Raw genomic sequence first — 15,275 nt, forward strand, 5'->3', positions numbered from 1 at the left:
TGGCAGTCAAGGTAGTGACTTATTGTTGACAGACTAGGCTAGTAGGGGGTGCTGGGAGTCAAGGTAGTGACTTATTGTTGACAGACTAGGCTAGTAGGGGGTGCTGGCAGTCAAGGTAGTGACTTATTGTTGACAGACTAGGCTAGTAGGGGGTGCTGGCAGTCAAGGTAGGGACTTATTGTTGACAGACTAGGCTATTGCTGAGTCAAGGTAGTGACTTATTGTTGACAGACTAGGCTAGTAGGGGGTGCTGGCAGTCAAGGTAGTGACTTATTGTTGACAGACTAGGCTAGTAGGGGGTGCTGGAGTCAAGGTAGTGACTTATTGTTGACAGACTAGGATAGTAGGGGGTGCTGGCAGTCAAGGTAGGACTTATTGTTGACAGACTAGGATAATAGGGGTGCTGGCAGTCAAGGTAGTGACTTATTGTTGACAGACTAGGCTAGTAGGGGTGCTGGCAGTCAAGGTAGGGACTTATTGTTGACAGACTAGGCTAGTAGGGGGTGCTGGCAGTCAAGGTAGTGACTTATTGTTGACAGACTAGGCTAGTAGGGGGTGCTGGCAGTCAAGGTAGTGACTTATTGTTGACAGACTAGGCTAGTAGGGGGTGCTGGCAGTCAAGGTAGTGACTTATTGTTGACAGACTAGGTAGTATTGTTGACAGACTAGGCTAGTAGGGGGTGACAGTCAGGTAGTGACTTATTGTTGACAGACTAGGCTAGTAGGGGGTGCTGGGAGTCACGGTAGTGACTTATTGTTGACAGACTAGGCTAGTAGGGGGTGCTGGGAGTCACGGTATTGACTTATTGTTGACAGACTAGGCTAGTAGGGGGTGCTGGGAGCCACGGTATTGACTTATTGTTGACAGACTAGGCTAGTAGGGGGTGCTGGGAGTCACGGTATTGACTTATTGTTGACAGACTAGGCTAGTAGGGGGTGCTGGCAGTCAAGGTAGTGACTTATTGTTGACAGACTAGGCTAGTAGGGGGTGCTGGCAGTCAAGGTAGTGACTTATTGTTGACAGACTAGGCTAGTAGGGGGTGCTGGCAGTCAAGGTAGTGACTTATTGTTGACAGACTAGGCTAGTAGGGGGTGCTGGGAGTCACGGTAGTGACTTATTGTTGACAGACTAGGCTAGTAGGGGGTGCTGGGAGTCTAGTGCATTGTGACAGACTAGGCTAGTAGGGGTGCTGGGAGTCAAGGTAGTGACTTATTGTTGACAGACTAGGCTAGTAGGGGGTGCTGGGAGTCAAGGTAGTGACTTATTGTTGACAGACTAGGCTAGTAGGGGGTGCTGGGAGTCAAGGTAGTGACTTATTGTTGACAGACTAGGCTAGTAGGGGGTGCTGGGAGTCAAGGTAGTGACTTATTGTTGACAGACTAGGCTAGTAGGGGGTGCTGGCAGTCAAGGTAGTGACTTATTGTTGACAGACTAGGCTAGTAGGGGTGCTGGCAGTCAAGGTAGGACTTATTGTTGACAGACTAGGCTAGTAGGGGTGCTGGCAGTCAAGGTGACTTATTGTTGACAGACTAGGCTAGTAGGGGGTGCTGGCAGTCAAGGTAGTGACTTATTGTTGACAGACTAGGCTAGTAGGGGGTGCTGGCAGTCAAGGTAGTGACTTATTGTTGACAGACTAGGCTAGTAGGGGTGCTGGCAGTCAAGGTAGTGACTTATTGTTGACAGACTAGGCTAGTAGGGGGTGCTGGCAGTCAAGGTAGTGACTTATTGTTGACAGACTAGGCTAGTAGGGGTGCTGGCAGTCAAGGTAGTGACTTATTGTTGACAGACTAGGCTAGTAGGGGGTGCTGGCAGTCAAGGTAGTGACTTATTGTTGACAGACTAGGCTAGTAGGGGTGCTGGGAGTCAAGGTAGTGACTATTGTTGACAGACTAGGCTAGTAGGGGTGCTGGCAGTCAAGGTAGTGACTTATTGTTGACAGACTAGTAGGGGGTGCTGGGAGTCAAGGTATTGACTTAGGGGGTGCTGGGAGTCAAGGTAGTGACTTATTGTTGACAGACTAGGCTAGTAGGGGGTGCTGGCAGTCAAGGTAGTGACTTATTGTTGACAGACTAGGCTAGTAGGGGGTGCTGGCAGTCAAGGTAGTGACTTATTGTTGACAGACTAGGCTAGTAGGGGGTGCTGGCAGTCAAGGTAGTGACTTATTGTTGACAGACTAGGATAGTAGGGGGTGCTGGCAGTCAAGGTAGTGACTTATTGTTGACAGACTAGGCTAGTAGGGGGTGCTGGCAGTCAAGGTAGTGACTTATTGTTGACAGACTAGGCTAGTAGGGGGTGCTGGCAGTCAAGGACTTATTGTTGACAGACTATTGTTGACAGACTGACAGACTAGGCTAGTAGGGGTGCTGGAGTCAAGGTAGTGACTTATTGTTGACAGACTAGGCTAGTAGGGGGTGCTGGCAGTCAAGGTAGTGACTTATTGTTGACAGACTAGGCTAGTAGGGGGTGCTGGGAGTCAAGGTAGTGACTTATTGTTGACAGACTAGGCTAGTAGGGGGTGCTGGCAGTCAAGGTAGTGACTTATTGTTGACAGACTAGGCTAGTAGGGGTGCTGGCAGTCAAGGTAGTGACTTATTGTTGACAGACTAGGCTAGTAGGGGTGCTGGCAGTCAAGGTAGTGACTTATTGTTGACAGACTAGGCTAGTAGGGGGTGCTGGGAGTCACTTATTGTTGACAGTATTGACTTATTGTTGACAGACTAGGCTAGTAGGGGGTGCTGGCAGTCAAGGTAGTGACTTATTGTTGACAGACTAGGCGAGTAGGGGGTGCTGGGAGTCACGGTAGTGACTTATTGTTGACAGACTAGGCTAGTAGGGGGTGCTGGCAGTCAAGGTAGTGACTTATTGTTGACAGACTAGGCTAGTAGAGGGTGCTGGCAGTCAAGGTAGTGACTTATTGTTGACAGACTAGGCTAGTAGGGGGTGCTGGGAGTCAAGTAAGTGACTTATTGTTGACAGACTAGGCTAGTAGGGGGTGCTGGCAGTCAAGGTAGTGACTTATTGTTGACAGACTAGGCTAGTAGGGGGTGCTGGCAGTCAAGGCTAGGTATTGTTGACAGACTAGGCTATTGCTGACAGACTATTGTTGACAGACTAGGCTAGTAGGGGTGCTGGCAGTCAAGGTAGTGACTTATTGTTGACAGACTAGGATAGTAGGGGGTGCTGGCAGTCAAGGTAGTGACTTATTGTTGACAGACTAGGCTAGTAGGGGTGCTGGCAGTCAAGGTAGTGACTTATTGTTGACAGACTAGGCTAGTAGGGGGTGCTGGCAGTCAAGGTAGTGACTTATTGTTGACAGACTAGGCTAGTAGGGGGTGCTGGCAGTCAAGGTAGTGCTTATTGTTGACAGACTAGGCTAGTAGGGGGTGCTGGGAGTCAAGGTAGTGACTTATTGTTGACAGACTAGGCTAGTAGGGGGTGCTGGCAGTCTTGGTAGGGACTTATTGTGACAGACTAGGTTAGTAGGGGGTGCTAGTCAAGGTGACTTATTGTTGACAGACTAGGCTAGTAGGGGGTGCTGGCAGTCAAGGTAGTGACTTATTGTTGACAGACTAGGCTAGTAGGGGGTGCTGGCAGTCAAGGTAGTGACTTATTGTTGACAGACTAGGCTAGTAGGGGGTGCTAGTAAGGGGGGTGCTGGCAGTCAGGTAGTGACTTATTGTTGACAGACTAGGCTAGTAGGGGTGCTGGCAGTCAAGGTAGTGACTTATTGTTGACAGACTAGGCTAGTGCTGGCAGGGTAGTGACTTATTGTTGACAGACTAGGCTAGTAGGGGTGCTGGCAGTCAAGGTAGTGGTATTGTTGACTTATTGACTTATTGTTGACAGACTAGGCTAGTAGGGGTGCTGGCAGTCAAGGTAGTGACTTATTGTTGACAGACTAGGCTAGTAGGGGGTGCTGGCAGTCAAGGTAGTGACTTATTGTTGACAGACTAGGCTAGTAGGGGGTGCTGGCAGTCAAGGTAGTGACTTATTGTTGACAGACTAGGCTAGTAGGGGTGCTGGCAGTCAAGGTAGGACTTATTGTTGACAGACTTAGTAGGGGGTGCTGGAGTCAGACTATTGTTGACAGACTAGGCTAGTAGGGGGTGCTGGCAGTCAAGGTAGCGACTTATTGTTGACAGACTAGGATAGTAGGGGGTGCTGGCAGTCATGGTAGGGACTTATTGTTGACAGACTAGGCTAGTAGGGGGTGCTGGCAGTCAAGGTAGTGACTTATTGTTGACAGACTAGGCTAGTAGGGGGTGCTGGCAGTCAAGGTAGTGACTTATTGTTGACAGACTAGGCTAGTAGGGGGTGCTGGCAGTCAAGGTAGTGACTTATTGTTGACAGACTAGGCTAGTAGGGGGTGCTGGCAGTCAAGGTAGTGACTTATTGTTGACAGACTAGGCTAGTAGGGGGTGCTGGCAGTCAAGGTAGTGACTTATTGTTGACTAGGCTAGACTAGGACTTATTGTTGACAGACTAGGCTAGTAGGGGGTGCTGGGACTTAGTCACTAGGCTAGTAGGGGTGCTGTAGTCAAGGTGACTTATTGTTGACAGACTAGGCTAGTAGGGGGTGCTGGGAGTCAAGGTATTGACTTATTGTTGACAGACTAGGCTAGTAGGCTGGCAGTAGGGGGTGACTGTTGACAGACTAGGCTAGTAGGGGGTAGTGACTTATTGTTGACAGACTAGGCTAGTAGGGGGTGCTGGCAGTCAAGGTAGTGACTTATTGTTGACAGACTAGGCTAGTAGGGGGTGCTAGTCAAGGTAGTGCTGTTGACAGTCAGTAGGGGTGCTGGGCAGTCAAGGTAGTGACTTATTGTTGACAGACTAGGCTAGTAGGGGTGCTGGCAGTCAAGGTAGTGACTTATTGTTGACAGACTAGGCTAGTAGGGGGTGCTGGCAGTCAAGGTAGTGACTTATTGTTGACAGACTAGGCTAGTAGGGGGGTGCTCAAGGGGATTGACTTATTGTTGACAGACTAGGCTAGTAGGGGTGCTGGCAGTCAAGGTAGTGGTAGACTGACTTATTGTTGACAGACAGAGGGGGTGCTGGGAGTCAAGGTAGTGACTTATTGTTGACAGTAGGCTAGTAGGGGGTGCTGGGAGTCAAGGTAGTGACTTATTGTTGACAGACTAGGCTAGTAGGGGGTGCTGGCAGTCAAGGTAGTGACTTATTGTTGACAGACTAGGCTAGTAGGGGGTGCTGGCAGTCAAGGTAGTGACTTATTGTTGACAGACTAGGCTAGTAGGGGGTGCTGGGAGTCAAGGTATTGACTTATTGTTGACAGACTAGGCTAGTAGGGTGCTGGGAGTCAAGGTAGGACTTATTGTTGACAGACTAGGATAGTAGGGGTGCTGGCAGTCAAGGTATTGACTTATTGTTGACAGACTAGGATAGTAGGGGTGCTGGCAGTCAAGGTAGTGACTTATTGTTGACAGACTAGGCTAGTAGGGGTGCTGGCAGTCATGGTATTGTCTTATTGTTGACAGACTAGGCAGTCAAGGTAGGGACTTATTGCTGACAGACTAGGCTAGTAGGGGGTTGGAGTCATGGTAGGGTCTTATTGTTGACAGACTAGGCTGGCAGTAGGACTTATTGTTGACAGACTAGGATAGTAGGGGATGCTGGCAGTCAAGGTAGTGACTTATTGTTGACAGACTAGGCTAGTAGGGGTAGGGTCTTATTGTTGACATACAGACTAGTAGGGGGTGCTGGGAGTCAAGGTAGTGACTTATTGTTGACAGACTAGGCTAGTAGAGGGTGCTGGCAGTCAAGGTAGTGACTTATTGTTGACAGACTAGGCTAGTAGGGGGTGCTGGGAGTCAAGGTAGTGACTTATTGTTGACAGACTAGGCTAGTAGGGGGTGCTGGCAGTCAAGGTAGTGACTTATTGTTGACAGACTAGGCTAGTAGGGGGTGCTGGCAGTCAAGGTAGTGACTTATTGTTGACAGACTAGGCTAGTAGGGGGTGCTGGCAGTCAAGGTAGTGACTTATTGTTGACAGACTAGGCTAGTAGGGGGTGCTGGCAGTCAAGGTAGGGACTTATTGTTGACAGACTAGGATAGTAGGGGGTGCTGACTAGGCTAGTAGGAGCCACGGTAGTGACTTATTGTTGACAGACTAGGCTAGTAGGGGTGCTGGGAGTCAAGGTATTGACTTATTGTTGACAGACTAGGCTAGTAGGGGTGCTGGCAGTCAAGGTATTGACTTATTGTTGACAGACTAGGCTAGTAGGGGTGCTGGCAGTCAAGGTAGTGACTTATTGTTGACAGACTAGGCTAGTAGGGGTGCTGGGAGTCAAGTAAGTGACTTATTGTTGACAGACTAGGCTAGTAGGGGTGCTGGCAGTCAAGGTATTGACTTATTGTTGACAGACTAGGCTAGTAGGGGGTGCTGGCAGTCAAGGTAGTGACTTATTGTTGACAGACTAGGCTAGTAGGGGGTGCTGGCAGTCAAGGTAGTGACTTATTGTTGACAGACTAGGCTAGTAGGGGGTGCTGGGAGTCACGGTAGTGACTTATTGTTGACAGACAAGCTAGTACTATTGTTGACAGACTAGTAGGGGGTGCTGGGAGCCACGGCTAGTAGGGGTGCTGACTGACTTATTGTTGACAGACTAGGCTAGTAGGGGTGCTGGGAGCCACGGTAGTGACTTATTGTTGACAGACTAGGCTAGTAGGGGGTGCTGGGAGTCACGGTAGTGACTTATTGTTGACAGACTAGGCTAGTAGGGGGTGCTGGGAGCCACGGTATTGACTTATTGTTGACAGACTAGGCTAGTAGGGGGTGCTGGGAGCCACGGTATTGACTTATTGTTGCTCTCAAAAGTAACAGAGTACATAAATCAGGCTTGGAACAATGCAAGCCAGATTGTCCGGTTGTACATTCAATTGGGCTACTTTATAGTGGATTAGGCAGGTGCTTTTGATCTGGTTTGGGTAGAAAGTGACAAAAGAATGTGTCAACATTGTCTGGACTGCAGGGTACAGTGACTCATTATAAGGCTAATGGGCATTGGAGTGTAGTCTTGTCCCAGATCTGTTTGTGCTGTCTTGCTGATTTGTATTTATTTAGTAGGGGGTGATAATGTATGAGTTGGCAAGACAGCACAAAATGATCCAGGACTATGCTATTGGGAGTGCAGCTGCAGTGATATGATCCCTTCACTCATAGCCTGCCAAGGCAGAGCAAGGCCTTCTTAAAGCTTTTCTCAATTACAACAATCACTGTTCTGAAGCCCTGGTTTTATCGCATGGCACTGTGCTCTTGTTGTTCACTTTCTTGCTCTCCTCCTCAGCTTGCCAAGACTGACTTGAATCAAGGTTCCCCCCATGCTCAATGGGAATACGCATTGGCACTGGTCATTTCTCATATCTTGTTCAAACTCCTTTTTTTACACCATTGCAGTGATGAATTAGACATAATTTCACTGTTATGTAATTTCACCATTACAAAAATCTTCATAGATTGAACCCTCCCCTCAATGAATTTCATTCATCCATCCATTCATTCAGATTATATGGTAGCATTGTACTTGTTACAGTATAATACAGTCGATTTGACTGTATTGTACTGTATGTCATTATACAGTACTTGCTTTGAATCCATATTATTACAGTAGGTGTAATGTTATATGAAATACTGCATTTTACTTGCCACCAAGCTGCCTGTAAACTGCTGTCAAATTCACAGGTGCCCCTTTACAGTCTAGAGTTGATGTAAAACGTATGAGACTGTCCACAACAGTCCCTAATAGACATCCATAGAACGGTAAGCTGTGTTCTATGTAACAGTTATGATGTCAGAGTAAAGGTAGAAAGGAGCAAGACAACTAGCATAATGTATCCTTCATTAATACCATAAGACAAATAGGGCCCAGGTGGGCACTGGGCACATTGTGGCTGAGGGTGTTTTCACTTGATGAACAAGAACCAAGCCTGGTTATGATCAAATATTGCATTACATTTCATCATTCATTCATTAAATCATTAGACTACCTTCAGAACATTTCTAGTGATTTTCCCAAAAGAGTTGGGTATGATGAGGAGGATTGGGCTCGTGGAATTACTCGAGGTTCTCCTCCGTTTCTGGTACGACGCACCGGCCAACGACACTGCCCAGTCCAGCGCCACCAGACCGTCGTCGCTCAACTGCAGGTAGTCCCGCACGAAATACGCCGGGCTCTCGTACGGCCAGCACGCGCCGTAAACTGTCTGAAGAAACGCACTCGCCCGCCAAGTCCATCCAGTGCACGCTATGAAATTGCTGAAAGTCCTGCAGTGTTTGAAGAGATAGTTGGCCAGCGCCGAGGGTTTGCATATCAGCGCAACATCGGGGACTTTATTCTCACCTGCCCTGTCGGATGTCTGGGCATTAGCACCGTCCACCGGGACCCCCCGGTTTGAGACGCACCTCTCTGAGACCATCTCCTTCGTCTGCCGCCGTGAAATTCCGAGCCCCTGGAGGAGTGCGTCTGGCTCGCCCTGGGTACCAAAATATTTCGAAGCTGACCAAATGACGGCCACCAGAATCCCAATACACAAAGCAACGAGCCATTCCATCATTTGGACTGTGGGGTGAATTCCACGGATGTTCAGTTAGTTATAACCTACAGTTATGTTTAATTAAAGCCAGCCAAAACTAATGTCAAAGCGCAAAGAATAATCCGTGCCATTTTCGTTTGGTTGAAATCCTCTTCTCACAAAGCACAACGTGCGCGTAACCATATAGGCTACTTGCTTTCTTTGGGATAAACCAGAATGCGCACAACAGGGTCTCCACTTTCTTTCCTACAGTAACATTTCAACTGTGACATCTCCAGCCTTATATGGTTAATTACGTTTTCAGTTCAGAAGCAATCCTTATTGAAAACAGATGATTGAAGCAGAAGTTTCGATGGCTGATCGTAACTGTATACTGGAGAACACCCACCGTCGCCTCTACTGTGTTTCAAAACAAAGCACTCCACTTCAGAAGGGCTACCTTCCTCTAGGTCTATTCCTGGGTAAATGAAGCGAAGTGTTTTCTCCTTCACCACATGAAAGGCATGGACACCACCTCTCCAAGTCGTTCCAAATCTGGATACATGGCGTTCTCGGGGGGCGCCTTTGAATTGTCAGTAATATAATGCAGAGCTGCGAACGCCTCAGGTGTCAGACTGTCACAGGCGTAAACATCTCCTATACAATTCTGTTATGGATGTACAGTTACATTTTCTCTTTCAATGTTGTCTTTATTTGTGAAATACTATGGCTATATTTGTATTTGTACCCAGGGTAGTTGAGACTATAGAATCAATTGTTCTTCCATCAAAGATTATATAGATTCTACATTACAGAACATCTTGAATCCAAGCAACACCAGTAATGTATTTCACAAAGGTAATATAGATAGGATAGCTATAGCAACTACAATGTCTATACCACTAAAAGCCTGCCGGCAGAGGATTGAAAGCATAATGAATGTATAAGAAGAGACTGCAGTGCATTAGGGCCATATTGTGACAATTACAATGTATACATTTCATTAAGTGGATGTAAGCTCCACATGTACTAAATGGCCCTCAAATAAAACTCTTACAGAGGCAGTCCAAACATAATGTTGCCCATCCACTGATGCATTAACAATCTAGAAAGTGCAGACAGAACAGGAGGCAGAAGATATACAGCTGGATTTATGGTAAATTACTGAGCGTTGTCCAAGAACAGAATGGGAAGACAGGGCAGTGGACGAGTTCAGTAATAATTGTATCAACTGAATGTTTTTTCCTAATGTTTTCTCCATGGGGATTGGATGACCTTCAATTGGAATTTTACTCAGAACATTTCCAGGTAGCTTGTCGCTGACTCCCTTGATTGGTGATATATGGGGCTAAGTGCTATACCTCATATTAGATGGATACATAACATGTTCATATTATGTCTGCGTCCGAAATGGCACACTATTCATTATAGTGCACTACATCTGAACAGGGGCCATATTGCTCTGATCAAAAGTAGTGGACTATAGGGAATAGGGCACCATTTGGGAAGCAATCTATATTAGGTTGTGCTCCTAAACTGCTGCTTTTAGGAGTGATGGTGATGTTGTTGTTTTGGACCCATCTGAAAATTATGGCAGACTGACAGAGAGCTGTAGCCTGTCAGGGAGGACTGATGGTGAGGACTAGACTGACAGAGAGCTGTAGCCTGTCAGGGAGGACTGATGGTGAGGACCAGACTGACAGAGAGCTGTAGCCTGTCAGGGAGGACTGATGGTGAGGACCAGACTGACAGAGAGCTGTAGCCTGTCAGGGAGGACTGATGGTGAGGACCTGTGGTGGATGAGTCAGTGTAATGAACTATTCAGATGGCAATAGACAAGACAGCAGAACATTGTGTTTGTCACCTTGTTTCACACACACACACACACACACACACACACACACACACACACACACACACACACACACACACACACACACACACACACACACACACACACACACACACACACACACACACACACACACACACACACACACACACACACACACACACACACACACACACACACACACAAACTGAAGTGTACCACTTGAACAAAGGAACTGGTATTGATACTGGAACTGATATTAACCAACCTCCAGTCTGTTGTTGGTGCATGTGGTTCAACCGTTTATCTTTGAACCTATGATGAGACGATTTAATTTAGTGAGATACAAGAAGCCAACAGCTAATGATATTCATGAGGCTGAACCAAAGAAGAGAAATAAGAAATTAACAGAACAGAACTTTGGCCTCACTCATCTTTTTAATAGCCATGAAAATATATTATATTCTAAGTCTGTGGAGCGAGGGATGCTCATTCAAAAGAAAGGGAAGATTGTGAAAGGGAGGAAGAGACCAAAATGAGTGAGACGGAGGATAGTTGATCTAGAGAGAGAGAGATTTGATGTAGCGTAAGAATAGAGGGTATTTAAGCCTGGAGGTCATCGTGATATACAGTTCAACACACCTGCTTCTCAGGACACGTTATGGCCCATCACACACACATCACACACACACTCCCTCTAGGAACGTCACAGGATATCGAAAAACAAGCACACACCCTTTATTGTTTTGTTTAGGGATGACAAATTGTTCCGCATGACCCAAGGTTTCGGAAACACGCGCAGTCACCCACGTCACACACACACGCACACGCACACGCACACGCACACACACACACACACACACAAACTGAAGTGTACCACTTGAACAAAGGAACTGGTGGGGAATGGTCCTTGACAGGGGCTGTGGTCCTTGAGAGGTCTGGGAACATAAGCACAGACCAAAGGATATCGATAAGAGAAACGGTGCCATAGAGAACATGACCCGATTCACTCTGACTGACATAGGAAGAGCCCTGGTGGGCAGAATCTAGCAGGGAGCGTTGATTGTTCAGCAGAGGTCATACTCATTTATATACAGTGTGTTTAAACTGGGAATGAGAAATCAAACGCTATTAATAGATTTATGATATATTTATGATGAAGTATTTAGTGCTTGATGATGGTGCACTAAAAGACAGATTTCTACAGCTGATCTCTATAGTCTACTCTACATGATCAACTGATATTGATCTTTTAATTGGTTTAATTGGAAAAAGATGAATCTCCAGCCACAGATACAGTATGACGTCACCAAGGAGAGGGTGAGCTGGATAAAGAGGGAGAGAGGTGGAGTGAGGAGAGAAACAACTGTGGGAGGCCTCCCTCATGTCTCTGTCGTAGTCATAGTTTATGTGTAGAGAACCAATTGTGGGGCTTTGGTTAAACAAATGTCCCCCACTCTCTAAATCTCATTGCCTCCCTGATTGGGATGGAAACCAGCTGTAGTGTGGAAGACTGAAATTATAGTACTGTCAGAGGCTGTCCAACAGGACTGTGTGTTGTGCCGTCCTTGTGTGTTCTCCCTCCTGCATCTGGGAACTATCATCTCAACACTGCCTGCCCTTGTGTACGCTTCCCACCCCTCAGCCCTCCCATCCTCTCATTTACATTACATTTAAGTCATTTAGCAGACGCTCTTATCCAGAGCGACTTACAAATTGGTGGATACACCTTAAGACATCCAGTGGAACAGCCACTTTACAATAGTGCATCTAAATCTTTTAGGGGGGTGAGAAGGATTACTTACCCTATCCTAGGTATTCCTTGAAGAGGTGGGGTTTCAGGTGTCTCCGGAAGGTGGTGATTGACTCCGCTGTCCTGGCGTCGTGAGGGAGTTTGTTCCACCATTGGGGGGCCAGAGCAGCCACCCTCTCCTCATCCCTCCCACCCTCTCCTCATTCCTGCCACCCTCTCCTCATCCCTCCCACCCTCTCCTAATTCCTGCCACCCTCTCCTCATCCCTCCCACTCTCCCCTCAGCCCTCCCACGCTCCGCTCAGCCCTCTCACCCTCCCCTCATCTTTCCCACCCTCTCCTCATCCCTCCCACCCTCCCCTCATCCCATTCTCCCCTCATCCCATTTTACCCTTATCCCTCCCACCCTCCCCTCAGCCTCAACTGTTATTCTCTAATGCATGTATTCGCAAACTGGGGTACGCGCAATGCCGTCGGGGGTACGCCAAATAAAAATGTGATTCCCATTTTTTTTCATTGATTTTTTATTCCCATTTTCAAACAGTCCATTTATATTTTCCAACGGGGCTATACATTTGGGTGAGGTTTTTCTCTCTCCTGAGTAGCATCGTTTCACGGCCAAAAACAAAATGAAACCATCTAGTGTTCAGTCAAATAACAACACAATGTCAAATACAGGTAACCTAGTCAAATAATTAACATTAGATCACATTAACCGTTACTCTCTCGTGGGAAACCTTCACTCTTTCGCAGACATTTAGAAAAGAAACATGACAATTTGAAAAATAAGCCACGGGAGTTTTTTGAGCGAGAATAAAGACGACTTTTGAGTAGTAAGACATGTATAACCTCAACCGATACCATTAATAAGAAGGGGCTAGAAGCATCTTATATGGTGAGCTACCGAGTGGCTAGGACAGGCAAGCCCCGTCCTATTGTGGAGGACTTCAGTCTTCCTGCTGCTGCGGATATACCTGGGACAATGCTGGGGGAAATGCCAACATAAACTATACAGACAATGCCTCCATCAAACAACACTGTTTCACAATGCATCAGTGACATGGCAGGAGATGTTTTGAAACAATAACTGCTTTGCATACAAGCCAGTGAATTCTATGCGTTACAGCTGGATGAGTCAACAGACGTGGCGGGCCTGGAACAGCTGGGCCTGGTCACACGTGGCGGGCCTGGTACAGCTCCTGGTATATGTCTGTTACAGCTGGATGAGTCAACAGAGTGGCACAGCTCCAGTTACAGCTGGATGAGTCAACAGACGTGGCAGGCCTGGGCTGGTATAGGTCTGTTACAGCTGGATGAGTCAACAGACGTGGCGGGCCTGGCACAGCTCCTGGTATATGTCCGTTACAGCTGGATGAGTCAACAGACGTGGCGGGCCTGGCACAGCTCCTGGTATATGTCCGTTACGGTTATGGGGGGTCAATTAAGGAAGACATCCTCTTCTGCAAACCACTGGAAACCAGGACATTGGAGGATGTTTTTAAAGTACTGGACAGCTTTGGTATCTGTACTGATGGCGCAAAAGCCATGACAGGGAGACATAGTGGAGTGGTAATGCGCGTGCAAGCAGTGGCTCCTGACACGACTTGGGTACACTGCAGCATCCACCGAGAGGCTCTTGCTGTCAAGGGAATGCCTGACAGCTTGAAATACGTTTTGGACACTACAGTGAAAATGGTTAACTTTGTTAAAGCAAGGCCCATGAACTCTCATGTATTTTCTGTATTACGTAATGATATGGGCAGTGACCATGTAACACTTTTACAACATACAGAAGTGTGCTGGTTATCAAGGGGGCAAAGTATTGACACATTTGTTTTTAAATTGAGAGACGAGCTTAAAGTTTTCTTTACTGACGACAATTTTCACTTGTCTGACCGCTTGCATGATGACGAGTTTCTAACACGACTGGCCTATCTGGATGATGTTTTTTCTCGCCTGGATGATCTGAATCTAGGTTTACAGGGACTCTTCGTAACAATATTCAATGTCTGTCTGCATTAACAAGGGCAACACACAGGTCTTTCCATCATTGTATTTATGAGAAAATGAACTCAAGCTTACGGACAATGTCAAATGTGATATAGTGAAGCACCTGAGTGAGCTGGGTGTGCAATTACGCATGTACTTTCCCGAAACGGACGACACAAACAACTAGATTCGTTATCCCTTTCATGCCCTGCCTCCAGTCCACTTACCGATATTTGAATGAGAGCCTCATCGAAATTGCGAACAAGCGGTTCTGTGAAAATGTAATTGAATCAGAAGCCACTGCCCGATCCCTGGATAAGTCTACACTCAGAGTTTCTTGCCTTGGCAAATCACGCTGTTAAGACACTGATGGCCTTTGCAACCACGTACCTATGTGAGAGTGGATTCTCGGCCCTCAGTAGTATGAAAACTAAATACATGCACAGACTGTGTGTGGAAAATTAATTAAGACTGAGACTCTCTCCAATACAACCCAACATTGCAGAGTTATGTGCATGCTTTCAAGCATACTCTTCTCATTAACCTGTGGTGAGTTTTTCACAATTTTTGATGAACAAATAAGGCTTTATATATAAGATGGCTAAATAAAGAGCTAAATTATTGATTATTATTATGTATATATGTGCGGACTCCGGCCGCAAAACCGGACTCTAAAGGGGAGCGTCCGGGTGGGCCTTCTTTACGTGGAGGGGACCCTCGCCGCCGACCCCGGACTGGGGACCCTCACAGCCTTCCAGTATCTCCTCCCATGTTCATTTCTCCAGATAGCGCTGCTCCTCTGTAACGGCCTTTGGTGGAAGAAGGTGAAGACCAGGGTGCAGCGTGGTACGTGTTAATATTATTTATTCTGACTGAACACTGAATACAAAATAGTTCTGACAGGTGCAACAAACACTAAACAGGAAATAACCACCCACAACTAACAGTGGGAAAACAGGCTACCTAAGTATGGTTCTCAATCAGAGACACAACTGGCCAAACACAGAAATCCAAAACATAGAAAATGAACATAGAATGCCCACCCTAGTCACACCCTGGCCTAACCAAAATAGAGAATAAAAACCTCTCACAGTTAGGATCGCAACTTTTTTTAAGAATGTGAAATGTCAGAATAATAGTAGAGAGAATGATTTATTTCAGCTTTTATTTCCT

At 46.7% G+C, this 15,275-nt stretch overlaps 1 protein-coding gene across 1 annotated transcript in view; it reads right to left on the reverse strand.

The window, feature by feature from the left end:
- Nucleotides 1-9,258, reverse strand: part of LOC118396859 (protein ABHD15-like) — a 54,167-nt gene extending 44,909 nt beyond the window's left edge. Inside the window, exon 1 of the mRNA XM_052467567.1 lies at nt 8,006-9,258. Coding sequence (XP_052323527.1) covers nt 8,006-8,572 — 567 coding nt within the window. The 5' untranslated portion in view covers nt 8,573-9,258. The remainder of the gene's footprint in view (nt 1-8,005) is intronic.
- Between the last annotated feature and the right edge of the window lie 6,017 nt (nt 9,259-15,275).

This window comes from Oncorhynchus keta, chromosome 18 (assembly GCF_023373465.1).
Source record: "Oncorhynchus keta strain PuntledgeMale-10-30-2019 chromosome 18, Oket_V2, whole genome shotgun sequence".
In the NCBI taxonomy this organism is placed as follows: Eukaryota; Metazoa; Chordata; class Actinopteri; order Salmoniformes; family Salmonidae; genus Oncorhynchus; species Oncorhynchus keta.